Source organism: Microcaecilia unicolor, chromosome 13, assembly GCF_901765095.1.
Source record: "Microcaecilia unicolor chromosome 13, aMicUni1.1, whole genome shotgun sequence".
Taxonomy (NCBI): Eukaryota; Metazoa; Chordata; class Amphibia; order Gymnophiona; family Siphonopidae; genus Microcaecilia; species Microcaecilia unicolor.
The window spans coordinates 27,516,066-27,543,390 of NC_044043.1; the positions used below are offsets into that span (position 1 = coordinate 27,516,066).

At 45.5% G+C, this 27,325-nt stretch overlaps 1 protein-coding gene across 4 annotated transcripts in view; it reads left to right on the forward strand.

Moving 5' to 3' along the window:
• LOC115456483 (myeloperoxidase-like) overlaps positions 1-27,325 on the forward strand; it is a 131,332-nt gene that overhangs the window by 33,029 nt on the left and 70,978 nt on the right. For all 4 annotated transcript variants that reach the window (XM_030185593.1, XM_030185592.1, XM_030185591.1 and 1 more), the window contains exons 5-7: positions 8,766-8,889; positions 24,070-24,199; positions 25,086-25,289. In XM_030185593.1, coding sequence (XP_030041453.1) covers positions 8,766-8,889; positions 24,070-24,199; positions 25,086-25,289 — 458 coding nt within the window. The remainder of the gene's footprint in view (positions 1-8,765; positions 8,890-24,069; positions 24,200-25,085; positions 25,290-27,325) is intronic.

Genomic DNA, 27,325 nt, shown 5'->3' on the forward strand with positions numbered 1-27,325 from the left:
TTCTGCCCTGTCTCTGGTTTGGGGGTGGTTTTGCCTGCCACTGCCGCTCCTCGGCAGTGGTCCAAGGGCTCACAAACTCTGTGCTTCCGTGAGAAGCCTGACAAACAAGCCAGATGCTAAAGACAAGATTTAAGTTACATAAACATCACATGAAAAATGCCAGTGCCAGCCAGGATTCCATGCCTGTGGTGGCCGGTTCAAATCCCACTGCTGCTCCTTGTGATCTTGGGCAAGTCACTTAACCCTCCATTGCCTCAGGTACAAACTTAGATTGTGAGCCCTCCTGGGACAGAGAAATATCCAGCGTACCTGAATGTGACTCTGCAGTGTCTTCTTTCCATTTGATATTTTTTCTCTCACTATCCTCCTGTGTCGTTATGTGTCCTACCATCTGTAGCCCTGTCCCTGTCCTTTCTCCAGTTTCAGCATCTGCCTTGTGTTCCGATCCAGCAATTAAATTCAGCAATTTCTCTTCACTCCCCTCCATCCATGTGCATCTACTTTGCTCCCCTCCCCTACATCCAGGGCTGTTCTTAGGCCTCACGCTTAAGGGGGCGGCGTGCCTCAACTCTGCCTCCTCCGCTCCGCTCCTGCACCGGCACTAACAGTCCCATTTCTCCTCTCTTCCCTGCTGTCCACTCCATCTATGTCCAGGTTTCTCCTCTCTTCCCTCCCCTCCATCCATGTGCATCTCCTTCCAGTTTTCCCTCCCCTCCATCCATCCATGTCCAGCAACTCTCCTCTCTCCCCTGCCCTCTCCTTCATCCATATCTAGCAAATCTCCTCTCCCCTGCCCCCTCCAGCCATCCAAATCCAGCAGTTCTCCTCTCCCCTGCCCTCCCCTCTGTATCCAGTCATTTTTCCTCTTCCCCTTTCCTCCCCTCCATGTCTGATTCTCCTTTGCCTCCTTGTCCACCCCTGCCATCCATGTTGAATTGCCCCAGCCAGCCTCCGAGTTTGATGTGCTACCCAGCCCCACCCCCACCTGCCCACCCTCAGCTCCCCAATAGTCCTCCTCCTCTCTCCATTCCTGCCGGGGCCGACAGTCCAGATTCCATCGCTGCACGTCTGGCTATCTGCAAGGAATATTCAATGAATGTACACACACTCTATAGGAACACGAGACCCTTATAATGCACCTGCCCCTCCTACAAGAACCGCACAACCTCAGACTCTGAAAGACCACGAGCCTCCAGCAGGAACACCCATGCCGATAGACGGGCACCTAGGCAGTGGGGCGGGTAGTGGTTGAATTCTCGTCTCCGATTGGGTGTAATCGAAGACGCTGACGGCTGTGATTGGTTTCGTGCAGGTGTCCGTCAGGAGGCCTGTTCCATCGCGGCCCCGTGATTCGCGGGGCTACGGTGTGTCGTGCTGCAGTAGGCGGGTGGCTTAGCTACTACCGGAGCTCGCAGCTGCTGTGGCTGAAGAGGCTGAAGGAAATGCAGGTGCCGAGAAGCTGGGAGGCAGCGGTGGAGCCGCACTGAGCCTGCCCGCCGATGGTGAGTTCCGCTGCTGAAAACGACCTTCCTGCTGGCTTTGTGGAACTGCCGTTTTTTTAGGTGAAACGGCTGCCGACTGCCGAGATTGCATGCACTTGGTGTGGGAGCGGAGGAGGCAGAGTTGAGGTGCACCGTGCGGAGCCCCCTTAGGCGTGAGGCCCTATGCGGCTGCCTCAGTCGCCTCGGCCTAAGACTGGCCCTGCCACCAGGAACATTCCTCAAAAATCAAAGCCCTCCTTCACTTCCATCCCCTTCCAGTGACTTCCCCAAATCTCTGGAAGGTTCTGAGTTTCCAAGTAAGTGCTGGAAATAAAAGTTCACTGAAAGGGCAACCAAGGAGTTCTAGGGTTGCTTAAAAAAAACAAAAAAAAAAACCTTTGTGGCCTATGTGCAACTAGATCCTAATATCTCAGGAGCCAGAATAGCAGCTAGAACTCATAAAATGGCCCTCTTTGCTGACGATGTATTGCTGTTTGTAACTCGTCCCCTGTCCACATTTCCTCACCTTGAGCAAATGATAGAGGAATATTCTGCAGTGTCTGGTTTCAAGGTTAACATGGCAAAATCGGAGGCCCTGAATGTAACACTTCCAGTAGATGTAGTGGAGTCTTTGAAGATTTCCTCCCTCTTCCGTTGGGCTCATAAACAAATTAGGTATTTAGGGGTGAACCTGACTAAGGAGTTCTCCGAGCTCTTCAATGCAAATTATAAGGGGGTGGGCAAAACTATTGCGGAGGATCTGGAGCGTTGGGGAGATATGGAGATTTCATGGTTTAGAAGAATAGCTATTCTTAATATGAACATACAACCCTGTTTGCTGTATCTTTTCCAGGTGCTGCCTGTGATGATGCCCAGGCAATTTATAGCTTCCCTACAAGATAAGTTAGTGCGTTTCGTCTGGGCAGGAAAACGTCCAAGGTTGGCGCGTTCACTATTATACCAGGAGAGGAGGAAGGGCAGGTTGGGTGTACCTAACCTCATATGGTATTATAGAGCAGCGCAAGGGAAAGCAGCACTTGAATGGCATCAAGATTACCTGGACCAACAATGGGTGCATATAGAACAGCACTCAATGGACAAGAGGCCCTTGAGTGCACTAATGTGGCTACCGAGGCTTTTTAGAACTCTAGATGAGGGAGTTTGTCCCTCCATAGCTGTAACACTCTATTATTGGGACAGCATGTTCCCTAAGAGACAATGTATCTTGTCTCGGTGGACTCCTATAGCTTTTAACCCTCTATTTTTGCCAGGTACTACGAAGGGGACTTTCACCAAATGGTATGGGGAAGGTGTGAGAAATTGGGGTCAAATGTTTGAAGCTGACTCCTTGCTGTCTTTTAATGCCTTGAAGGATAGGTACCCTAAGGTGGAGGGAGGTGAATTTGCATACTGTCAATTGGCACATTTCCTTCGGACTAAGGCAGTGCGAGAGGTGATGCAGCGACAGAAACTAGACTTAGAGAAGATTTGTGAAAAGCTCGCGTCCTCTCGTGGCCTGATAAGTCACCTATACAAAAGCATAAGCAAACAATTTCCCTGTTATAGTGTGCACAGGAGAAGCTGGGAAAGGGATTTGGGTGCGAGTCTGGGAGAGCCTGAGTGGAAGAGAATAGAAAGAACAGTGGTGGAGGTGTCAACTCGTGTCCCCATGCAGGAGAACGCAGTGAAAGTGCTATATAGGTGGTATCTTACCCCTGCCCGCTTGCAGCAGATATTTCCAGCTTCTTCAGGTGTGTGCTGGAGGAGGTGTGGCCACAGAGGGACAATGGGGCACATATGGTGGAGCTGTGTCAAAATTTGTGCATTCTGGAGGGCGGTTCATTATAGGCTGCAGAATTGGCTGGGATGCACAGTTCCTTGGGCCCCTGAAGTGTTCCTGTTCTCTGCACGGACCACAGGTCTAGCGACATGCCAACAGATTCTGGTGAAGCATGTGGTCGGAACAGCACGGGTGGTTGTAGCCTCTCACTGGTGGCGGGAGGGGGTACCCTCGGTAGTGATGTGGCTTAATAAATTGAGGTATGTGTGTGAAATGGAGAGACTAATGGCCGAGCGCAAACAACAGATGGGAAAATGGCACTCAGTCTGGAAACATTTTCCTTTGGATACCCAGAAAGTTTAGCATGATTGTTGAGAGAGTGATATGAATGATAGTGGCCAGCTGTGTCCTTTGGGAGGGGGATGGGAAGGGGGGAGGTAGTGGGGAGGGTAATATTAGCTTCAGCAAAACTAAAAAAAAATCTGAAGTTCTGAGATGTTAATAACGGAGAGTTGAAACTGTTGAATGTTGAAACGCAAGATGTACTAGTAGATTATTTGTGCATGCAATGGAATAGTGCTATTTTGGAAACAGCAGGGCAAACGATCCACAAGAACCAAAACAACATTGTGAAAGGAGCAGATCACACAAGGAAAAGTCCCACGAGACATGCTTAACTCATGTGAGGTCTATAAGAGCTGCGTCATCTAAGATAACTAATCCTATATAATAATTCTCACCTCCAACATTCTGAGGCTGCCTGGAACCGTGGTTTCCGGCCAGAGGTGCTCAGGAAAGTGGAGTAGATAAGTGACGTCATTCATGAAGTGCCACTGATTGGCTGCGCCTCCAGCCCGACGCCCAGCAACAAGACGCAACCCAGACAGCAGCAAACAGCGACCCAGGCAGGGGGAGGAGTAAGTTTCCCTATTCCTCCCCCTGTCTAGGAATCGCTCCAGAATGGCCGCCAACCACCTTTACCGCCCTCAAACAACGAGCTGCGGGACACGGTGCTGGTCCGCCGCTGGATGACCAAGAAGATCAAGGTGGAGCTGGAGGAGATGGTGCAGACACGCACCGCCGGCCGCTTGCTGGAGGGCCTGAGCCTGCGCGACGTGACACTGGGCGAGGCGCTGCCTGTCTTCCGCTCCGTCCGCACGCTGCTGGCCCCCGCCCCCCCGAGGAGGTGGCCTTCGAGCTGGAGGTGGAGTACAACGGCGGCTCCCACCTGGCCATCGACGTGGAGCTGCTCTTCGGCAAGTTGGCCTACCTGTTCCTGCGCCTGTCGCGGGTGCTGGGCCACCTAGATAAGTAGTAGTAGGAGGGAGACTGAAGGACGGACGGAGGGAGGGAGGGCTCAGCAACATCTTCATGTGGCAGAATCTGAAGTTTTTCTTGCTGCATCTGACATTTCTTCATTACATACAAATATTCAACAATAGACAGATCAACAGGTTGTTGCTGTTTTGCTAACACCATTGACTCTTTTGGCATTAAAAAAATATTTATCAGTTTCTGGCAACTTTCTGTTTTCAAATTAAGGGTATAGCCATGAGAGCTATAATGGCCCCAAATGTTGACAACCTATATGTTGACCTCTGAAAATTGTTGACTCTACAATTCATATCATCTGGCTTTTATTTTGTTTGGGAAGCGGTGTATAGACAATGTGCTTTTATTGTGGTCTGGCAGTTGTATGCAGCTGATTTGATTTATGACCATCTTACTATAATAAAAAGCAATGGGGAGGGAGGGGGGACCCTGGCACATACTCTCATTCTCACACACACACTCGCACCCTGTCTCACGCTCTCTCTGTCACACACACTTGCACATTCACTCTCTCACACAGTCACTCTCACACACACTCTCTCAAACATACACACTCCGAGGAAAACCTTGCTAGTGCCCATTTCCTTTAAAACAGAAACGGGCCTTTTTTACTAGTCTCTCTATATAAAAAGCAACACCAACGTTCTATGAAGCCTCCAGCCGGAAGTGTGAAGGGGGCGAGATATCCGATTTCCCTATAAGTGTCTGCCCCGCTCTCTCTGTAACACAGTCAGTGAAGGAAAACAGCAGAGCAAGAAATCAAATTGCTGGCTCTGTAACAGTGAAGGACTCAGAGGGGGGAGGGGAGAGAGGCCAGAGGGCACGGACACACACACGCCCACATGCACACAAAAGAAAACATTGCTAGCCCCCGTTTCATTTGCATCAGAAACGGGGCTTTTTTACTAGTAACAAATAAAACAAAAAACATATTACTAAATATTAATAAATAATGCTAAATGTGCAATCATTGATTAAAATAATAAAAACATAAATACATCACAGATTAATATTAATAGTAAAATACCACAACATGTCCAGCCAATAAATCCAAAATGGATATAAAATGTGTAAATGAATAATGAATGAATACTAAATAAATAAAAAGAACATACAGAATAGCCATCGTCCACATGTAAAACATGCCACTCCTACTAAAACATAAAGGAATCCTGTGCAGAAGGAAGGGATCCTCAGGAGCTTAGCCTAAAATGGGTGGCAGAGCTGGTGGTTGGGAGGCGGAGCTAGTGCTGGGCAGACTTATACGGTCTGTGCTGGGGCTGGTGGTTGGGAGGCGGGACTAGTGCTGGGCATACTTATACGGTCTGTGCCGGGGCTGGTGGTTGGGCGGCGGGGATAGTGCTGGGCAGACTTAAACGGTCTGTGCCAGAGCCGGTGGTGGGAGGCAGGGATAGTGCTGGGCAGACTTACAGTGGGGGAAATAAGTATTTGATCCCTTGCTGATTTTGTAAGTTTGCCCACTGACAAAGACATGAGCAGCCCATAATTGAAGGGTAGGTTATTGGTAACAGTGAGAGATAGCACATCACAAATTAAATCCGGAAAATCACATTGTGGAAAGTATATGAATTTATTTGCATTCTGCAGAGGGAAATAAGTATTTGATCCCCCACCAACCAGTAAGAGATCTGGCCCCTACAGACCAGGTAGATGCTCCAAATCAACTCGTTACCTGCATGACAGACAGCTGTCGGCAATGGTCACCTGTATGAAAGACACCTGTCCACAGACTCAGTGAATCAGTCAGACTCTAACCTCTACAAAATGGCCAAGAGCAAGGAGCTGTCTAAGGATGTCAGGGACAAGATCATACACCTGCACAAGGCTGGAATGGGCTACAAAACCATCAGTAAGACGCTGGGCGAGAAGGAGACAACTGTTGGTGCCATAGTAAGAAAATGGAAGAAGTACAAAATGACTGTCAATCGACAAAGATCTGGGGCTCCACGCAAAATCTCACCTCGTGGGGTATCCTTGATCATGAGGAAGGTTAGAAATCAGCCTATAACTACAAGGGGGGAACTTGTCAATGATCTCAAGGCAGCTGGGACCACTGTCACCACGAAAACCATTGGTAACACATTACGACATAACGGATTGCAATCCTGCAGTGCCCGCAAGGTCCCCCTGCTCCGGAAGGCACATGTGACGGCCCGTCTGAAGTTTGCCAGTGAACACCTGGATGATGCCGAGAGTGATTGGGAGAAGGTGCTGTGGTCAGATGAGACAAAAATTGAGCTCTTTGGCATGAACTCAACTCGCCGTGTTTGGAGGAAGAGAAATGCTGCCTATGACCCAAAGAACACCGTCCCCACTGTCAAGCATGGAGGTGGAAATGTTATGTTTTGGGGGTGTTTCTCTGCTAAGGGCACAGGACTACTTCACCGCATCAATGGGAGAATGGATGGGGCCATGTACCGTACAATTCTGAGTGACAACCTCCTTCCCTCCGCCAGGGCCTTAAAAATGGGTCGTGGCTGGGTCTTCCAGCACGACAATGACCCAAAACATACAGCCAAGGCAACAAAGGAGTGGCTCAGGAAGAAGCACATTAGGGTCATGGAGTGGCCTAGCCAGTCACCAGACCTTAATCCCATTGAAAACTTATGGAGGGAGCTGAAGCTGCGAGTTGCCAAGCGACAGCCCAGAACTCTTAATGATTTAGAGATGATCTGTAAAGAGGAGTGGACCAAAATTCCTCCTGACATGTGTGCAAACCTCATCATCAACTACAGAAGACGTCTGACCGCTGTGCTTGCCAACAAGGGTTTTGCCACCAAGTATTAGGTCTTGTTTGCCAGAGGGATTAAATACTTATTTCCCTCTGCAGAATGCAAATAAATTCATATAATTTCCACAATGTGATTTTCCGGATTTAATTTGTGATGTGCTATCTCTCACTGTTACCAATAACCTACCCTTCAATTATGGGCTGCTCATGTCTTTGTCAGTGGGCAAACTTACAAAATCAGCAAGGGATCAAATACTTATTTCCCCCACTGTATATGGTCTGTGCCAGAGCTGGTGGTGGGAGGCGGGACTGGTAGTTGGGAGGCGGGGATAGTGCTGGGCAGACTTATAGGGTCTGTGCCAGAGCTGGTGGTTGGGAGGCGGGGATAGGGCTGGCCAGACTTATACGGTCTGTGCACTGAAGAGGACAGTACAAATAAAAAAGTAGCACACATTAATTTATCTTCTTGGGCAGACAGGATGGACCGTGCAGGTCTTTTTCTGCCGTCATCTACTATGTTTACTATGTTTACTGTATTTACCATTTCTATAGGCTACCAAATATATGCAGCACTGTACACCAACTCAAATGAAACAGATTTATACAGGGACAAATTTAAGATATTTGGCCCCCATAGGCAAGACCAGATTGCATATCCCTGAGGGGAGGGTCAGAAATTCCTAAGGTTGAGGAACCAGAAAAGGAGCAGAGGAAGACAATGGTGTCACAATTGTGTACCTTCAAACGATACACTGCCACCAACAAGCTGGTGGGACTTGAGAGAACCAGTGATGAGAGTGATCTGGAGTTAAGTATCACATTTGAAGCTGTTGCTGTGGTAGCTAGGGCAACTAAAGTAATCACTCTTATCTCACCAGTTATTCGTTTTGACTGATCGCATGCCCTGAGCTGTATGAGATCAGGCTCCTCTTTTACCTCAGTTTACTGTCTTAAACATTTGGCACCCTAAACAGTTATCTATTCCTAAATCCAACCTGGTTTTATGGAGTTATCAAAAATGTACGTCTATAAAAGTTAGTTTGTCAGTAAAAACCAGCAGACTTTCAATAAAATACCTGTTACCATTTTCATGAGTTTGCAACCGTTTTCAGGTCAGACACAATTAAGAGAGAATCACATGAGAATGTTGTTGGCATTAGATTCAGAGATGAAACACGAGTGAGCTTCTGAGAGTTTCTTTTCAGTTTCTTGGTTGTGGGAAAAAGACCCTGTGGAAAATATGAAGAAAATTTTGATATCAACTCACTTCTTCTTGGTGGGGGGGAGCATAAGTAGTATGTTTCTTGTAAGGGGATGAGACAAATAAAAGGCTAAAAGGTCAGATGTAGAGTAGTTCGCACTATATTTCAGAGTGCGTCTCTTCACCCTCAGTGATAACACTGATATGATTCTCTTACAGATTTACTCACCCCAGAACAGTTGGAATCCCTCTCAAAATTCACTGGGTGTGTGCATCAGAACCAGCCACCACCTTTCTGCACAGATAGTCTATACAGGACCATCACTGGAGTATGTAACAACAGGTACTGAAGGGTCCTTTCCATGTTAATAATAAGGGACAAATTTCCTTTAAATCTAGGAGCCAGCAGCTGAGATCTCTCTTGCTCCTTCCCCACCCCTCTAACATTGTCCGCAGTTAATTATTTTTTTTTTTTGGGGGGGGGGGGGGGGGAGGAGAAGCAGGAATCCCCTCAGAGCAGCAGTAACTCTTTGAGAAACTGATTTACCAAGGCTTGTTTCCTATTCTGTGTCCCTGGGCAAAGAAACTTTAGGAAATCCTTCCCTTATCCTTTTTGGTCCTGTCTGTTTGTCCTGATTTAGATTGTAAGCTCTTTTGAGCAGGGACTGTCTTTCTTCATGTTCAACTGGTAGCGCTATAGAAGTGATTTATAGTAGTAGTAGTAAATCAGTTCCTTAAGGTGCCTCTGCAAAATCATTGGCAGAAGTCAGCAGTCTCCCTTCTCAAAGCATGCTCTCAGCATCCCCTAGATAGGTGAAACATAGGGACAATTATCTGTGTTTCACATATCACCATGTATGGCCTGGGTCCCCATTTCTCTCTCTCTCTCTCTCTCTCTCTCTCTCTCTCTCTCTCAAATACCTCCCCCCAACCCATTTCTCTCTCTCTCTCTCTCTCTCTCTCTCTCAAATACCTCCCCCCAATCTTCACCTAGTCTCTCTCATATACACCCTTAGGAGCGGAGGAGTAACCTAGTGGTTAGTGCAGTGGACTTTGATCCTGGGGAACTGAGTTCAATTCCCACTTCAGCTCCTTGTGACTCTGGGCAAGTCACTTAACCCTCCATTGCCCTTGGTACAAATAAGTACCATATACTATGTAAACCACTTTGAATGTAGTTGCAAAAACCACAGAAAGGCGGTATGTCAAGTCCCATTTCTCTTTCCCTTTAACTGAGTCTCTCTCATACCCCTCCAAAACTTCACCTAGTTTCTCTCATTCCCTCTCCAAACCTTCACCCATTCTCTCTTATATCCCCCGAAACTTTACCCAGTCTCTTTCATATACCCCCCCCCCAAAAAAAAACTTCACCTAGTCTATCTCATCCCCCCCCCCCAAAAAAAAAAACCCTTCAGGGTCTGTAGATCTTACGTTTATAAAGTCTGTAGAACACAGCTGACATGTTCTGTGGCGTTTATAAACATAAGATCCACAGACTCTGAAGCAGCTAAGTAAAACGCTGGCTACCGTTCCTCATGGGTGTTTATTTTTCGATTTCCAGAGAAGGCTTGACAGCATTGTCAGTTAAGTGGTTTTGTTCACTATTAAAGATTTACTTGGACATTTAAAATACGCAATAATGTAATTAGAGGAAGCTTTCTACGCCAGCGATGAAGTGTTTTCACTCCCTAGGCTAGTAAGTCTGGAAATATTTGAGGCTTTTTCCTTCCATTTTTCTCACATGAGCTGTTTCGGGTTGTTTTTTTTTTTTAATTTTATATTTATCTTTATTAATTTTATCATTCATAATATACATTTATGAGTGAAAATACACAAATTTGAAATCTATTTCATAATATAGAAACATAATCAATCACAAGTATATTCTTTCGGGTTGTTTTTTAGCTGTTGATATTAAAGACTTCCTGAGATCCTTTTCGCGCAGTCCTCACTTTCTTGTCCAATACTTTATTTGTATACCCAAGTTTGACTTGTCCTTGCCATTCTCAGGGCACAGACCGTAGAAGTCTGCCCAGCAATCTTCTTGTACTAAACGTTCTGAAGCTAACGTCGAAGCCCCTTAAAATTTACACTGAAGCCCATCCATATCTATTCAATCACGATCAGGGCATAGACCGTAGAAGTCTGTCCAGCACTGGTTTCGCTTCCCAATTACCGGCATCGCCACCTAATCTCCACTAAGATTTTGTGGATCCATTCCTTCTGTACAGGATTCCTTTGTGTTTATCTCACACATGTTTGAATTCCATTACCGTTTTCATATCCACCACCTCCCGTGGGAGGGCATTCCACATATCCACCACCCTCTCTGTGAAAAAATATTTACTGACATTACTCCTGAGTTTGCCCCCCTTCAACCTCAATTCATGTCCTCCAGTTCTACTGTCTTCCCGTCTCCAGAAAAGGTTCGTTTGCGGATTGATACCTTTCAAATATTTGAATGTCTGTATCCTGTCACCCCTGTTTCTCCTTTCCTCTGGTCCCAGTACAGATCCCTGCAGCACTCCACTGTTCACCCTCCTCCATTGAGAGAAATGACCATTTAACCCTACCCTCTGTTTTCTGTCCAATAACCAATTCCTAATCCACACCAGAACTTTGTCTCCTATCCCATAACTGTTTAATTTTCTCAGGAGTCACTCATGAGGAACTTTATCAAAATCTTTCTGAAAATCTAGATACACTACATCAACTGGCTCACCTTTATCCACATGTTTATTTAAAGAAATGAAGCAAATTGGTGAGGCAAGACTTCCCTTGGCTGAACCCATGCATACTCTGTCCCATTAAACCATGCTTCCCTACTTGTTCTGTAATTTTATTCTTTATAATAGTTTCCACTATTTTGCGCAGCACTGAGATCAGGCTTACCGGTCTATAATTTCCCAGATCACCCCTAGAACCCTTTTTAAAAATTGGCGTCACATTGGCCACCCTCCAATCTTCAGGTACTATGGACGATTTTAATGACAGGTTACATATTACTAAAAGCAGATCAGCAATTTCATGCTTGAGTTCTTTGAGTACCCTTAGATGTATGCCATCCAGTCCAGGTGATTTACTACTCTTTAATTTGTTAATTTGGCTCAGTACATCTTCCAGGTTCACCGAGATTTCTTTCAGTTCCTCTGCATCATCATCCTTGAAAACCATTTCCGGTACAGGCAGATATCTCTTACATCTTCTTCCAGAAAAACAGAAGCAAAGAATTCATTCAGTTTCTCCACTATGGCCTTGACCTCCCTAAGTGCCCCTTTTGCTCCTTCGTGATCTAACGGTCCCATGGATTCCCTCACAGGCTTTCTGCTTCTGATGTACCTGAAAAAGTTGTTACTGTGAGTTTTAGCCTCTGCAGCAAGTTTCTCTTCATATTCTCTTTCAGCCTTCTTTATTAATACTTTGCTCTGACTTGCCAGTGCTTATGTTGCTTCTTATTGTCTTTATTTGGGTTCTTTTTCTATTCTTTGAAGGACAATCTTTTGGCTGGAATGGCCTTTTTTACTTCACCTTTTAACCATGCAGGCTGAAGTTTTATCTTCTTTCCACCTTTGCAAATAAATACGTGGAATGGATCTGGATTGGGCTTCCAAGATGGCATTTTTGAATAACATCCACACCTTATTTAGTGTCAATCTTTTTAGTTTAGTTTTAGTGCAACCAGTCCTTTTAGTTTCTTTTTAACCATTTTCCTCATTTTATTATAGTCACACTTTCGAAAATTAAATGCAGCTACAATACATTTCCTTTGCGGGTTAATTCCATATAGTAGCTCAAACTTGATCATGTTATGATCACTGTTTCCCAGGGGACCCAACACCGCCACCTCTCACACTAGGACCAGATCCAAAATAGCTCCCCTTCTCATCAGTTTCTGGACCAGCTGCTCCAAGAAGCAGTCGTTTATTACATCCGGAAATTTTATCTCCATGGCACTCCGTAGAGGGTGTCTAATAGACTGTTGAGCAAAAAAGATAAGTTCATGATCCGTTGATTAAATATATTGAGCAGTAGCCATACCTTTAGAATAAAGAAAGGATAAAGAATAAAGAAAGGAGTTTTTTGCCCATGATGATTTAAGAGACCTCCCTAATATTGGTTTACCAATGACGGCGTGTTCCCTTATAATGTGAGGCGTTTTCTCCTCCGTTTAACAATTATTTTGCTACATCAGGAATGTTTATGGATATTTTATAAAGCTATATGAGTAACATTTATCCAGTCAATATCAGGGTAATTGAAATCACCCATTATTATAGTGTTGCCCAATTTGCCATCTTTCCTAATCTCTATAAACATTTCTTTATCCGTCTGTTCGTTCTGTCCCGGCGGACAGATTTACTCACCCCAGAACAGTTGGAATCCCTCTCAAAATTCACTGGGTGTGCACATCAGAACCAGCCACCACCTACAAGAATACTCCTTCCCTTCACACATGGAATTTCTATCCATAATGATTCCACGCTGCTATCTGTGTCATGTGGAATGTTTGTTTAATTTGACTCAATTCCCTCTTTAACATATAGATTTTTGGTCTGGGTCCTAGATCCTAAGAAAATTTGTTGAGTTCTAGCTTAAAGTCTGCACCCCCTGATAAAATTATGTGCAAAAATGTAGCACACCTTAGTTAATAGTCCCCTAAGTTAAAGAAGCCAGCAAAACAGAAATTCAGTCAGATTTTTCCCCCATTTGCTTGCTTTGTTATGTAAAGAGTTAGATAATTGATTCAGATCATTAAAAATGTAGACCTTTTGATAATATTTAATATAATATTTGCATAGGAATACAAATTTGGCTCTTGTATCTGCAATTCTCCGAGGACAAGCAGGCCATTAATTCTCACAACTGGGTAACGAGTGCCGTATTGCCCAATTCAGGCTTTATGTTTAAATTATTTTTATTGAGTTTTTCAGAAAACATATACCTTCAACGTTGTGCAACATACTCACAGCATTGTAAGTCTCTGCATCTAACAACTAATCTTCCAACCCTTAACCTTCCTTACCTCCCATCCCCTTCCCCCCTCCCACCTCTCCCCTTCCCTGGTTAATCTATTACCCACCCTCTCCCTTCCCCCCCCCCTTTGGAGGTAACTCAGTCTCTTAACCTGTTAATCAAGTCCGTGCTTTACTTTTCACATATTCAATAAATGGCCTCGTGCTCTAGGAGTCAATGTGTCCAAAAAGGGACCCCATCTGCGATAGAATCGTTTCTCTCTGGCGGGGGGTTGTTGTTTTGCTTCCAACCTTTCGAATCTCATAAGCTGTATCATCTCCCCTCTCCAAGACTGAAGCAAGGGGGCTCTTATGGACAACCATGATTTTAAAATGTTTAACTTGGCCACAATTATGGCTCGAAGCGAAAATTCTCGCATGCCCTGTGGGATTGGTTCAAGTATTTGCAGTTTTCCAAACAGCATCTCCGGATTGGGTTGCCAGCCAGCATGCCAAACATGTGAGATCCATTTCAAAAGTCTGTCCCAGAAGGTACGTATTTGCGGGCAGACCCAAAACATGTGTCCAAGAGTGGCTCCTGCAGCCCCGCATTTTGGGCATGCCCCATCTGGGAATAACCCCATATGAAAGGCCCACCTTGGCGGTATATGTGCTCTGAGCGCTACCTTGTACTGCATCTCCCAATGTTTTGAGGATTGGGTTATTTGCCTCAATCCCAAAATGTGTTCCTTTAATGTTGCAGCTTTTATAGTTACACCCAGCTCCGCACTCCATGCCTCTGCCAGCTTTCCGGTGTCAAGTTCTGTATTTGCATCTTTAAGGTGTCTATGATGGAACTTCAATGGTACCTTCTGCTGGGATCTGATGGTGTATGCCTCCGCCAACTCCTCCCGGACATCCTCAGTCAAATCGTCCCAGGGTAATCCGGTGATGTAATGTTTCAATTGATAATAGTAAAAAATGTCCAGTGGTGGTAACTGATAACTTTTTTGTAACTCCCCAAAGGGTTGAATCTTTCCTTCCGCTGTCAATACTTGTGCTAGAAAAATCAGACCCTGTTGTTTCCACCTCCGGTAAGCGCTATGTAGCTGCCCTGGTGGAAAGTCCAAATTCCCACATATGGGCATGTACGGTGTCGTTTTTGCTGAAAAGCGGTGTAATCTGCAAACCCATCTCCAGACCGCTCGTGCTGATGTGAAGATTCCTGTGTCCACAAACTCCTTACTTATTATCGCTTTTGAAGCATGCAGCATGTATCCAGGATGTACTTGTTGTAGCGCTACAGTTTCTATTGCTGTGGCCGAAAAGTAGCTCGTTCCTCTGAGCCAGTCATTTATGTGGCGCATGCCACTAGCTATTGTTAAATGTCTAATGTTCAAAAGCCCCAGACCCCCATATTCCACTGGGGTGTGGAGTATCCACAATGGTATTCGTGCCCGTTTCCCCCGCCAGAGGAAACGTTGGATGACTCTAGTCCATTTCCTTTCCACTGTAGTTGTTAAGAATAGCGGAAGTACCTGAAAAACATATAGCCACCTAGGCACTATCATCATATTAATTATAGCAATACGACCCAACAGAGAAAGTGGGTAGTCATGCCACAATTGCAATCTTGTACACGTGTCCCTCATCAATTTGGAAACATTTAGGTGGTACAATTGCGTTAAATCTTTTGGTATACGGACCCCCAGATACCGAATTTCGCTATCCACCCAGTTCACCTTAAGTTGTCTAGAGCTGTGAGTCCCTTCCCCATGCACCATCATGGCTGTTGACTTTGCAAGGTTAAGAGTGAACCCCGAGAGTTGGCTATACCTCTCAATTATATTTAATAATATCGGAAGTGCTTCATTAGGGTTAGTAGTCAAAATTAGCAGGTCATCAGCAAATGCCAACACCTTAATCTCATTGGCTCCTATCTTAGCCCCTTGTATTGCCCTTTCCAATTTTATTGTTCTGAGCAGGGGTTCCAGCGCTATGATAAATAATAAGGGCGATAAGGGGCACCCCTGACGTGTCCCCCTGTATATCTGAAAATTCTCACTTTTCACTCCATTAAGGAGGATCGCGGCTGAGGGCTCTGTGTATAATGCAATGGTAGCCTCATAAAACCAGCCATGAAAGCCCATATAGCGCATCGTATCAAACATGAATTCCCAGTCCACTTTATCGAATGCTTTTTCCGCATCGAGGCTCAGAAGTAGTGCTGGTACTTCCTCATGTTTGCTACGGGCCATTCCCAAGAGTAACTTACGGACATTCCCACCTGCCTGTCTATTGCGCACAAACCCTGTCTGGTCTTCCCCGATCAGCCTCGGCAGAATTTTTGCTAGTCTATCGGCCAAAATCTTTGCCAAAATTTTGTTATCCACATTAAGTAGTGATATTGGCCGATAGCCCTTAGCCTGGTCTTCGGGCTTGCCCGGTTTCGGTAGCAGAGTTATAAGCGCTGTGTTTGCATACTGCGGAAACCTCTGAGACTCCACTACAGTATCATAATATGCCCCGAGGACGCCCAGGGAGGCCTCGGGCAATAGTTTGTAGAACTCCCCTGAGAATCCATCAAGGCCTGGTGCAGAGGAGAGCGCCAGTCCTCTAACCACCCTTTGGAGCTCCTGGCCCTGGATAGGTTCGTTCAGCTGTCTAATTTCCTGGTCTTGCAAGCGCGGAACACCCAGCCTCCCCAAATAGTTATCCAAAGACTGTTCTCTAATCGTCTGTTGTTTCTGATATAGCTTGGAGTAATATTGCACGAATATCTGTCTGATGACCTCATTTTTGGTCCGCAGCACCCCCTGGCTATCTCTCACAGCTGTGACCACCCGGTGGGGTTTCCAATTCGTTACCAACTTTGCTAGTAGGGGGCCTGCTCTGTTCCCATGCCTATGCAATCTGTATTTTTGATAAAACATCGCTCTTGTGGTTTTCTCATGTAGATGTGAGTTAAGGGCTACTTGTATTGTCTTATAATGTTCCCATGTCTTTTTATTTGGGCTAGCCGCATATTGTCGTTTTGTCCTCTGTGCCTGTTTTTCCAGTTGTACTATAGCCCTAGCTATCTTTTTATTCCGTGCCGTCACGTACGCTATTACATCACCTCTGAGGACCGCTTTCGCTGCCATCCAATATAAACTGGGATTATCTAGGTGTTGGCTATTGAATTTGGCATAATCTTCCCATTTTGTTACAATGAATTGCGCAAAGTCTTTGTTCCCATAAAGGTACCCTGGGAATCTCCATCCCCGGTTAGATTGAAAATAACTAGGCGCCTCCATGTCCACCCACACCATGCTGTGGTCTGATATCTCCTCAGGACCTATTTCTGCTTGTAAGACTGTTGGGAATAGCTCTCTGCTTACCATAATGTAATCTATTCGGGAGAGGGTCCCATGTGCTCGTGACAAGTGAGTGAATTCTTTCTCGCCCGGGTGCATTACTCTCCATGTATCCAACACCCCCAAGGTGCTCATAAACACCTTCAGCGCCTTTGCCTTACTTCCTCCCTGTGTAGCCCCTTTAGGAGTTGAACAGTCTTGCATTGGGTCCACCACTAGATTGAAATCACCCAGTGCTATCAGCGGGCACTGCAGCTTAGCGCACTGACGTATTAATGCTTGGTAAAAAGTGGGTTCATATATGTTGGGGCCATAGACACCCAGCAACGCCATTTCCTTCCCCTGTAGCCACAATTTTATTAAGACATATCTTCCTTGTTCATCCGTTGATATTAGTTCTGCCTTAGCAGCCACACTCCTTTTAAGGAGGATCGCTACCCCTCGCCTCCTCCCATCTGCCGAGGCTGAGAATACTTCTCCCACCCAAGACCTCTTTAACTTCATGTGTTCTACCTCGGAGAGGCGAGTTTCTTGTAAACAAGCGATATCTGCCCCATGTTGCCGCAATGCCGCTAGTATTTTTGCCCGTTTTACTGGCGACGTAATCCCTCCCACGTTCCATGAAATGAAACGTGTTTTCTTAATGTGTGCCATGCATTGTTAATGTTGTACCCCAGTAGCCATTCCCATCTTTAATCTTCTCTCCAGGGGACCCAGCCTCCCCCCAGTGAGTTGTATAGATAATCATTCTAATACTAACAGCTCTTCTCCACATCCTATGTAGCAATGGCCTCGTCCCCATTCTGTGGAGCACGTGACATTCCTCATTAACCTCCTTGTTCCTTTCCCCGTACTTAACCCTACCCCCCTTACCCAACTCCCAAACCCCCTCCCTTCCTCCCCCCCCCATCCCTTCTCCTCAATACCCAATTTTGCACCCCAGTCATTCTGTGAACAAGCACAGAATGTGTTCTCCCGTTAGAGGCAAGAGGCCCTCGCTCCCAGCGCTCCCTGTAACATCCTAAGTAACAACCACCACTCTGTAATGTAACCACAAAATTTCACATAACAGTGCACAGTATCTAACATGCATCTACTCAACCTTCCACTGTATGTCCATTATCTGCGAGGAAAGATTTAGCTGCAGCCACAGTTTGAAAATGATGCCACTTGTCCTGAACAGAATCTTAAGGCGGGCTGGATACATCAAGGCAAATTTCAGATGTTTGGTAATTAACCAGGAGCATAACGGATGAAATCCTCTCCGCTGTTCCTGAACAGACTGAGAGTAGTCTTGGAAAATCAATATCTTGTGCCCTTCATACTCGAGTTCTTTTCTCCTGAGGCGAAATCCATTCATTATTTCCACTTTGTGTTTAAAGTTGAGTGTCTTCGCCACTATCACCCTGGGGCGGTTTTTAGAGTCAACTTTACGGCCCACGCGGTGCGCTCGTTCCACCACTAGTGGATTTCCAGAATCTGTTACTGCTAGCTCCTTTGCCAGCCATGCCTTCAGCCACGTTTCCAAGTTCTTCTCTGGAACCTTCTCCAGAATGCCCACGATTCTTATATTGTTTCTCCTGGATCTGTTTTCCAGGTCTTCCAGTTTCTGGGCTTGCTCTGCCAATTGTTTTTTTAACAAAGCTAAATCTGGGGTCTGTGATCGAGTTTCGTCCTCAATAGTTGAGACTCTTGTTTCTAAATCTCCAGTTCTTTTCCCCAAACCGTCCAATCTTGCCTGGAAGGACTCCAATTGTTCAGATAGCGTGTTCCAGGGCGGATCCATGGCTTTTATTACTGCCGCTGTTATTTGCTCCAATTGTGCGTCCGTGAATATAGGAGTTGGCGCCGCGACCGCGTCCGCCATCTTGGACTCGCTTCCCTCCGCTTTAGTTTTTTCTTTTCTCGATGATTTCTGTGCCATTTCCGTCGGCGATTTGTGGAGGAACTTGTCCATACAGTGTGTGCACTGTTCGCTATCGTGGCAGGCGATTGTTTTAGTTTAGTTTCTCGTAAATGTTAGCGCTCAACAGCGAGGGACCTCAGAGCCGAGTTAAGCTGCTGCCGACCCGCTCACCGCATCACCGGAAGTCACCCAGGCTTTATAACAAGCCTTTAGAGCTTTGTGGAGTGCAAGACAAGGCCGCAGTTACCACAGTTGTTCTACCGCAGTGAAGAGAAGACTGTGTCTGTAGTTTCGCTTCATGTTCAGATTGGAAGAGCTTCTTTATGGTGCCTTTTTGGCTTCTTTTTGTGCGATTTTTTTGCTGTGCCTTTGTCAGACTTTTCTCCCCTTCTCTTCCTGTATATTTTCAGTTATTTTTTGCTGATTTTTAAGTTTCCTTTATTTTCCATGCCTTAGGCTGCGCTTAGGCACAGATGTATCCTATGAATTTTTCTATTGTGCCTTGCCTTTTTTTCAGGCACCATCACGTCTTTTTTTTAAGGCTTTATTGATGTTAGTACTTCAAAATACAAATAGCTAAAATAGCCATCGCATTCAAATACAAAGCTTTTACATTATAGATACTGCGTTATCCTCCACTTCCCCCACCCCCTCCCTCCTGAATCAAGGTGGTGCAGGTGATTGGGATTTCCACTGTTCATATTTTTGCCATAGCTTATTAAATAACATCAAACGACTGCATCTCATAGTTGTAAGTTTAGACATTTGGAATAAAAAGTCCACTTTGTGAAGAATAAGTCACATAGAGGATAATGTCTGTTGTTTCCAAGAATGAGCCAAAGCCAATTTTCCTGCAGTGAAGAAGTGTATTGCCAGCTTATGGTAGGGCACAGTTATTTCCGGAGGCTTGAAATGTAATAGGCAATATTTTGCTTTACATGAGTATTGTTGTTGTAATATCTGCTGTACCAGCTGGATCACTAGCGTCCAGTAGGACTGAGCCACTGGATATGTCCACCAAATGTGCAGAAAAGTTCCTCTAGTACCACATTTGCGCCAGCAATCAGCAGAAACCTGTTGGTATAGTTGGTGTAAATGCTGTGGAGTATAGTACCATCAATACAATATTTTAAAACCATTCTCAGCTAGACATTGAGCCAATGAAGGTTTCAGCAGATATCGGTATCCTTTCACCCAAGTTTTTGGGGCAAAGGTGGTTTGTTATGCAGCCTCCCATCGACAAGTGTAATGGAGTTGGGGGTTAGTGTATGATAGTAGAGCTAAGAAAAGATGAGAGACGCTCAAAGAATAGCAATGCGCAGATTCTCATAGCTGCGTGTTTCTGACTTGGAACAGTTGGTTCAGCAGCGGTTAGAGGATTCCCAATGCCGGGGGAATAACTTTGTTGACGATAAGGTTGAGGAGGTCACTGACCAAATCAAAAAGCACACTGATACCATCTGTTCTGTCTCCCACTGGGCACCTTCTGAATCCTCCTCCTCAGCTAGGTCTTTTAGCAAGTTGAAGAGAGGTGCCTACTACTCACAGAGATGTAGGTATGCCACTTTCTCTTACCAGCCTGCTCAGGCTCAACCCCAGCGCACTCATTCTCATCAACAGCATGCACCTAAGGCTTGTGCTGCTTCCCAATCTAAACAAGGGGGTGAGCATTTGACTGGCTCCAGCAAAGCATAGCCTCTATCAAACTGTCTGTGTCAGGCAACTTGCCAGTCAGAAGGAGGCTGAAGTTATTGCACAACCGATGGGTTCTCCAAATAGTCCGTCTTGGAAACACACTAAATTGGCTTCAAAAGGCTCCAAATTGCCCACTGAGATGTCATTACTTCAGCTATCAGCACGAGCAGGTGTTTTTTAGAGGAACTGTCCAAACTTGTATGGGCCCATTCGGTCAAACCTGTTTCACCAGGGGAAGAAGGGCAGGGATTCTATTCCAGGCACTTCCTCAGGCAAAACAGGGGGATGTGTCCCATCCTAGACCTAAGGGCCCTGAACAAATTCCTAATCAAAGAAAATTTCAGGATGGTTTCCCTGGGCACCCTTCTTCCCATGATTCAGGAAAAGGATTGGCTATACGTTCTGGATTTGAAGGATACATATACTTACATCCCGATACTTCCGGCCCACAAGAAGTACATAAGTACATAAGTACATAAGTAGTGCCATACTGGGAAAGACCAAAGGTCCATCTAGCCCAGCATCCTGTCACCGACAGTGGCCAATCCAGGTCAAGGGCACCTGGCACGCTCCCCAAACGTAAAAACATTCCAGACAAGTTATACCTAAAAATGCGGAATTTTTCCAAGTCCATTTAATAGCGGTCTATGGACTTGTCCTTTAGGAATCTATCTAACCCCTTTTTAAACTCCGTCAAGCTAACCGCCCGTACCACGTTCTCTTCAATTTCAGCTGGGAACACATCACTATCAGTACCGTGTGTTGCCTTTTGGCCTCGCGTCAGCTCCCAGGGTTTTTACCAAATGTCTAGCGGTAGTTGCAGTGTCGCTACACAGACTGGGAGTCCATGTGTTCCCTTACCTCAACGATTGACTGGTGAAGAGCACGCCGGAGGACAATACCCAGGAGCCAATGCAGAGGACTATTCAGATGCTGGAGCTCCTAGGATTCGTTATAAACTACCCTAAGTCCCATCTTCACTCTGCACACCAATTGGAATTCATTGGAGCCCTGCTCGATATGCAGAAGGTTCAAGCCTTCCTCCCAGGGCCGAGGGCAGACACTATAGTTGCATTGGCCTCTCAGTAGGTCACGGCTCAACAGATGTTGAGGTTCTTGGGCCACATAGCTTCCACAGTTTATGTGACACCCATCTTCACATGAGATCAACCCAATGGACCCTAGGTCTCCAAGTGGTACCAGGCTACGAGAGAGCTGGAAGATGTGATCTGAATGTCTCTGGTGAACTGTTCGATCCAATTTGACCCTGGGACTTCCATTCCAAGCTCCTCAGCCTCAAAATGTTCTGACAACAGATGCATCTGTTGGTTGGGGAGCTCATATAGATAGGCTGCAGACTCAGGGAAAACAGGTCTTCAGATCAAAGTCTCAATATGGGCGTTTCCTATGAGATCTTCCGAGCGTGGGGCACCCCATCTGTGGATCTCTTTGCCACTCAGCAGAATCACAAAGCCCCTCAGTTCTGTTCCAAGCTTCAGACCCACGACAGACTAGCATCAGATGGCTTCCTCCTGCATTGGGGAACAGGTCTGCTGTATGTATATCCTCCCATTCCTCTTGTGGGGAACACTTTGCTAAAACTCAAGCAAGACCATGGGACCATGATCTTAATTGTGCCTTCCTGGCCTCGACAGATCTGGTTCCATATTCTTCTGGAGTTATCCTTCAAGGAACCGTGGAGATTGGAGTGTTTTACGATCCTCATAAGTACATAAGTAATGCCATACTGGGAAAAGACCAAGGGTCCATCAAGCCCAGCATCCTGTCCCCGACAGCGGCCAATCCAGGTCAAGGGCACCTGGCAGCTTCATCACACACAACAAGGGATCTCTTCTACATCCCAAGCTTCAGGTCTCTGGCCCTCATGGCCTAGATGTTGAGAGCCTAGAATTTGCTTCTCTCAGTCTGTCAGAGGGTGGTGTCTCCTGGGTCTTGCTGGCTTCCAGGAACAATTCCACTAAGAAGTGTTATTCTTTCAAATGGAGGAGGCTTGCTGTCTAGCCCTAGATCCTGTTTACAGTCCTACACAGTCCCTGCTTGAATACTTTCTGCACCTTTCCAAGTCTGGTCTTAAGACCAACTCCATAAGGGTTCACCTCAGTACAATTAATGCTTATCATCAATGTGTAGAGGGTAAGCCCATCTTTGGACAGCCTCTAGTTAAGTTTGCTTTTGTCAAAGCCCCCTGTCAAACCTCTGCCTGTGTCATGGGACCTCAATGTTGTTCTCACTCAGCTGATGAGAGCTCTTTTTGAGCCACTGAATTCCTGCCATTTGAAATACTTGACCTGGAAGGTCATTTTCTTGGTGGCTGTTACTTCAACTCATAGGGTCAGTGAGCTCCAAGCTCTAGTTGTGGATGCACCTTATATTAAGTTTCATCACAACAGCATAGTCCTCCACACACACCCTAAGTTCCTGCTAAAAGTTGTTTCCCAGACCTCATGCCCATCCTGGCAAGAGCACCTTGCACACCTTGGACTGCAAGTGAGCATTGGCCTACTCCCCGGAGCTGACAAGGTCCCACAGACAGTCCACCCAAATGCACAATCTCTATTTGGCTGGCAGATTGCATTTCTTTCACATATGCCCAGGCTGGGCTGACACTGGAGGATCATATCAAGGCTCACAATGTCAGAGCCATGGCTAAGTCAGTAGCCCATTTGCTGTCAGCCTCCATTGAAGAAATTTGCAAGGCTGCAACGTGGTCTTCAGGCCACACATTCACATCTCATTACTGCCTTGAGCTGGATACCTGACGCGACAGTCGGTTTTGGCAGACGGTGTTGCAAAATCTGTTTGGGGTCTGGAATCCAACTCCACCCCTCTTGGCCCATTTTATTCTGTTCCAGTCTGCACTCTCACTAAGTTGTATATAGTTTCAGGCTAATCTGAGTTATATTGTCCCCGTTGTGAGGCCCAATCAAAGTATGTTGTTTTCGGTGAGCATGGATGCTATGGATACCCCAATTGTGAGATTTAATGGCTTGCTTGTCCTTGAAGAAAGCAAAGATACGTACCTGTAGCAGGTATTCTCTGAGGACAGCAGGCCTTATATTCTCACAAATCCTCCCACCTCCCTTAGGGGTTGTCTCCTATTTTTATTTTTCTTGCTGTAGTATTTAACTGTGGTAACCGCATGCGCATTGGAGCATGTGTTGCGCTCCACAAAGCTCTTAAGGCTTGTTATAAAGCCCAGACTGGGCAACATGGCACCACATTACCCACTTGTGAGAATATAAGGCCTGCTGTTCTCAGAGAATGCCTGCTACAGGTAAGTATCTTTGATATTCTTTCTGATATTACAAAAAACACTTTTCATGGTCCAAGCTTCCCTGACAGGAACTTTCACCAGCCACCCATCCCATTAAAAGAAGGACGTTCTGTCTCCAATTACTTTCCGGAAGCATTTTTCTGACTGTCTGCACTGGGTCTAGACCCACAGGTACTTTTTACCTAGGTACTTTGGTGAACTTTCAAAGTGAAAGTAAGCACGTACTTTGAAACTTGCTACCACCATGTGCCCCTAAAGGGTACATTTGCCCCTGTGTGTGTACTTTTACAAGACTAATAAACTCTTTCTAATGTTACAGAAAAAATCCTTTCCTAGGATCATCTAATCAGGCCTATGGCCGCTGGCTTCCAGCAGAATATGAAGATGGAATTTCTCTTCCCAAAGGCTGGAATGAGCGGAGAACGTACTCAGGGTTTCGCCTCCCATTGGTACAGATGTTTTATTTTTCTCATACTGCAATTATTTGTTATATATTTACGCATCAATATTAGCCAGAGTGACTGTGTGTATTTTTTTTTTTTAATGCCAGCTGCTGTGGCTGAATTAAATCCAGATGTTCAGTTCCAGTATCCGAATAATGGATGGCACTGAATATCCAGATAGGTCAGGCAGCTTTCGAAGGTTGCCCTTCTTTGTCAGATTGGAAATAAGCAAATGTGGAAGATGACAGAATATATGATATCTCTGTTTATCTCCCTCTTCCCTCACCTACCCACACCCATCCTGTTAGACTATCAATGAAATGCTTTGATGTTCCCATGCATACCTCCTACCCACCCCCACCCTGTTAGACTGTCAATGAAATGCTTGGATGTTTCACTTATATATTCTGTCATCTTCCACATTTGCTTATTTCCGATCTGACGAAGAAGGGCAACCTTCGAAAGCTAATCAAGAAATGTATTAAGTTATATGTCCAATAAAAAAGGTATCATCTTATTTTCTTTTCCATGTTTTATTTTGTTTGATTTCTATTGATTACCTCTATCTTATCAAAGAAGCTATTAGGAAAGTCTTCAGCAGATAATGTGGAGGAAAGGAGTTTGGAGAGGCCTGTTATTCGGGTTCTCCTCCATATAACTCAAGATATCTCCTTCTCTGGGTCTTAAGAACCTCCCTATAGTATGTTTTTCTCTGCCTACCACCACTTCAGTCCCTTTACCTCTATTTGTTCCCTAAATTAAAACTTTGATAAGGCCATGTTGCTTTTTCTGGATCATCATAAACAAGTATGTGTCCAGTAGGATAGCTGGAACTTGGACCGATGTCATCATAAGCCACTTGTCATATTCTCTATTGTTTTCTTCTGCACAGGCTCGAGAAGTTTCAAACCAGATAGCTCGTTTTACCACCAATGTCACATTGGATCAGAGGAGAGCGCTCATTTTTATGCAGTGGGGCCAGTGGACAGACCATGATTTAGATCTTGCCCCAGAGACTCCTGCAAAGACAACTTTCCTCCAGGGTGTTGACTGTGATCACAGTTGTGCCAAGGCACCTCCTTGCTTCCCACTCAAGGTATGGCACAGGTTGGGAGACATAGTGAGAGGGGAGGAAGGAAAGAGAAAATGTTTAAAAGCTATAATGGCATTCTCATATTATGTGCCACTCTGTAGGACTGTCACTGGGCACCAAGGACTAGGCCCAGCTCAACCATTGCCACAAGTGGTCATCTACCTAGGGCAGTAGCATATTAGGGAGGGAGCAGTAAAGAGCAAAACAATAGATCCTGACAGTTAATGCAAAAAATAAACAATGAGCGTTTAAAACATTGCCTATTTACCTGGATAAATGACTTTTGGAACATGCTCTCATTTGTGTATGTGTGTGATACCTCGAGTGAGGGTTGGGGGTAGGCCTGCACAATAACCCAGCTGGACAAAGGTGTAAAACTGGAAATAAGTACTTTTTATTAACGGAAAACCTGAGGCCTGTTACATCACAGGGCCAGGAACACAAGGAGAAAAGTCTCTGTGATTTAACAAATACAGTCTTACTTAAGTACATAAGTCTTATCCAGAGCCTGTGACTGACGGACCCAAACATAGTCTGAGGCTGTTGGCTGCCATGCCCAAACACAGCCTGTAAGCTCTTCTCTTTCTCTGAGTTGCAGGTCCGGCTCTAGCCAGACCTCAGGGCAAGGCTTACAAGTCTCAAATATTCTCATCAAAAGTGGCTTACCTCCGCTAAATAGAGGCCTATGGTGGGCTTCAACTCTTTCTTCTCTGGGCCTCCATAACCCCAGTCTGGCCCGAACATAAGAATAGCCATAATGGGGTCAGACCAATGGTCCATCTAGCCCAGTATCCTGCTTCCAGAGCTGCCAAGGGGTCCCTATTTTTGAGAGGGAGATTTTTAGTACACGCCCCCAGCCCCACCCCACTTTGCATTGGCTCCACCCACTCTACATGGCTCTGCCCCCTGTCACACCTCAAACCCACGGCCATTTCAGAAAATATTTTATTTAGTCTAATACCCTTTTCAATTAGCTTTCAGAGGCCAAACCCTGCCTCAGGTCAGTATAATGCTGTTATGGTATCCTCTCCTGACCTGAGGAAGGAAGTGTTGGTCTCTGAAAGCTAATCAAAAATATTTTAAAATCAGTGAAGGTATCATCTTATTTTCTATTTTGTGTTTTATTTGCATTTATTAAACTTTATTAACACATCTACCACATTACTTTATCCTAAATTAAAATTATTTTCTTTACCTTTGTTGTCTGGCCACTTACTTTTTCTAATTGTGTTGCTCCCAATCTCTTGATTCTGCTTTCCTTCATCTTCTCTTAACTCTCTTGCCAGTGTTTCCTATCTATTTGTCATTTTCTCTCCTTTTTCTTTGCTTTCTTCAATATTTTTCTGCCTCTCTCTCTGTCCACTTTTAATTCATTCTTACTATCCATTCTTTAATTTCTTTCTTTTTACTTCATCTACCTATGGATTTTCATCTTTTCCTCACCCTTGTTCTCCCCATGCCCCTTCCTCTTATTCCCCAGTCTTTCACTATTCTCCCCCTTTCCACCCAGCAGCTCCCCTCTTTCTCTCCCCATCCTTCCAGTGCCTCCCCTCTTTCTTTCTACATCCTTCCATCCAGCGTCTCTTCTCTCTTTCTCCCTACCCTTCCATCCAGTGACTTCCCTCTTTCTCTCCCCATCCTTCCACCCATCTACCCCCTCTCCTGATCCTTCCATCTAGTGTCTCTCTCTCTCTCTCTCCCCCCCCTCCTTCTATCCAGTGTCTCTCTATCGCTCTACCCTTTTCTATTCAGTGTTCCCTCTCTCTCTCTCCACATCCTTCCATCTCCCCTCTTTCTCTCCCTAACCTTCTATCCAGCGTCTTCCCTTTCTCTCCCTATTCTCCCATCCGTTTTCCCTCTTTCTCTCCCCATCCTTCTATCCATTTTCCTTCTTTCTCCTTATCCTTCCATCCATCTAGCCCCTCTCCCGATCCTTCCATCCAATGTCTACCCCCCTCCCCCTCTCCATTCAGTCTCTCTCTCTCTCTCTCTCTCTCTCCTCTCTAAGTACATAAGTAATGCCATACTAGGAAAAGACC